Source organism: Magnolia sinica, chromosome 12 (assembly GCF_029962835.1).
Source record: "Magnolia sinica isolate HGM2019 chromosome 12, MsV1, whole genome shotgun sequence".
Taxonomy (NCBI): domain Eukaryota; kingdom Viridiplantae; phylum Streptophyta; class Magnoliopsida; order Magnoliales; family Magnoliaceae; genus Magnolia; species Magnolia sinica.
Genome location: NC_080584.1, coordinates 42,452,565 through 42,454,576, shown reverse-complemented (window position 1 = coordinate 42,454,576; position 2,012 = coordinate 42,452,565). Strand labels below are relative to the sequence as shown.

The 2,012-nt window shown below is 36.4% G+C and overlaps 1 protein-coding gene across 1 annotated transcript; it reads left to right on the top strand.

The window, feature by feature from the left end:
- Positions 1–254: 254 nt before the first annotated feature.
- LOC131220029 (proteasome subunit beta type-5-A-like) lies at positions 255–938 on the top strand. The gene is made up of 3 exons (XM_058215007.1): positions 255–422; positions 558–661; positions 740–938. Exons 1-3 carry the CDS (start codon positions 270–272, stop codon positions 936–938), a joined length of 456 nt encoding a protein of 151 aa, XP_058070990.1. The 5' UTR covers positions 255–269.
- The last annotated feature ends 1,074 nt before the right edge of the window (positions 939–2,012 follow it).

Here is a 2,012-nt window from a genome sequence, read left to right as displayed (position 1 = left end):
GATTGCAGTTTTGCAGGTAATTGGTATTTTCTGCAGTTTCTAAGATCATACTACCAATATTAAGTTCCCCATCTTTGATTTCTCAGGAATTACATTTTCTGAATGCAAATCAGAGCGGACTCTTGTATATTTAGTTAATGGGATTGTTTTTGACATTCTAGAAATGGATTCAGATCACTTAACTTATGATCATTTATGCAGTTTGTACTTCTTGTGACATTCTGTCCTTTTAAAATCATATATCGTTCCAATCGCTTCTTCCTACTCCAATGTGCATTTCAGTAACTAGCGCTTCAAAGCTATTGGCTAACAAGCGGAGGATTTCAGTAACTAGCGCTTCAAAGCTATTGGCTAATATTTTGTATTCATATTGTGGAATGGGTCTATCAGTCGGAACAATGATTGTTGCATGGGATGAAACGGTATGAATATGTTTTGTAAATTGGGCTTCTTGCCTGCTTTCAATAAGGGTTATAAAAGGATTGTATCTTTGATGTAATGTTTCTTGAGGCTGAAGTGGACCCTCTGGCAATATTTTACTCCATGTGCAATTTTAGGGTCCTGGTTTGTATTATGTAGACAGCGAAGGAGGGAGACTCAAGGGAACACGATTCTCTGTTGGATCTGGTTCTCCATATGCTTATGGTGTACTGGATAATGGGTAGGCCATTTATCACATGTTTCTTTGCTATGTTCAGAAATGAGCTATTTGTTGCCGATAGCTCTAGGATTTTATCAGGTACTACTATGACATGTCAATTGAAGAAGCTGCTGAACTAGCTCACCATTCTATTTGTCATGCAACCTTTCGAGATGGAGCTAGCGGTGGAGTTGCTAGCGGTCTCTCTCTCTCTCTCTCTCTCTCTCTCTCCATGCACATGGTGCACAGGCATGTGTGCACGCACACAAAGTTCTGGTCATGTTGTTGCTTCTGCTAGGATTCCCAATTATGTGCCAGCTTGTCCTTGATTCTAATTATTAATGTAAATCCTCTCCATCATCTTTTGGTCTACTTCCACCGCCCTTCTGAGCTAGAGTTATTATAAATGCTTAAACCAAAAGTTTGTATAGTGCTGTTCAAGTTTCACCCTGTACAAGTGGGGCCCATGGTTAGTGATGCAACATAACTACAATGGGTCTCATGGTCAGGATATCTTAGGCCTAAAATTCATGGTGTTTTAATAACCCTTGCCATCCGATGGGTGTAATTTTTTATTTTTATTTTTTGAATATGGACCAATGCTTACCATTTCTGCTAAAAAAGTTTAGATTATGACACAAGTTGAATTGTATTTTGTTTCAAGTGCAGGCCATTCGTAGTCTTCAATTCTACATCTGCTACTATGATTGGTGAGATTTCAAACAAAGAAAGAACAACTGCCTTAGATATCCTGTTTATAAAACTTTTTTATTCATTGTGGCAGTGATTCCATATTGGGCATGTCTCCTTTAGGTATGTATTCCCATCATCCTTGTAGCCAAAATTCATCTTGTCATTTTGTTACCATTGGATGGCTTGTTTTCCTTCTTTTTCTTTCTCAGAATTAGTGGAAAATCAAATTTTATTAACAATATTGTTAGATTAAACTGAACTGGGAGGGTTGGTTTTACTTTGAGAAACAAATTTTAGTTTCTTTGAATCATATGTACCTATGCAAGTTAACCAGATTCAAAACATCTCTTTGCTTTCACTCAAATGGTAAGTATACTACTTTAAAAAGTGAGTTTGCACTCTTTATATATATATATATAAAGGAACACATGGCACACATGCAGTACTAATTATAACGATCTTTATTTTCTCTAGAATTTCTAATCCGCTTATTGAGCATTTCAAAGTCATGGATTGTTACAGTGTTTATTATGCTTCTCAATTTGGTCTTTTGCATTTAAAAATGGGAAGTATCAGTTATTTCAATCATCCAGTTCAGTTGACACAAAAGATGAGGCCTTCTATGTGTATTGCCAGCTGTAGATACCGAATTGGTTGGAAAATACTTTACATTTTTGGA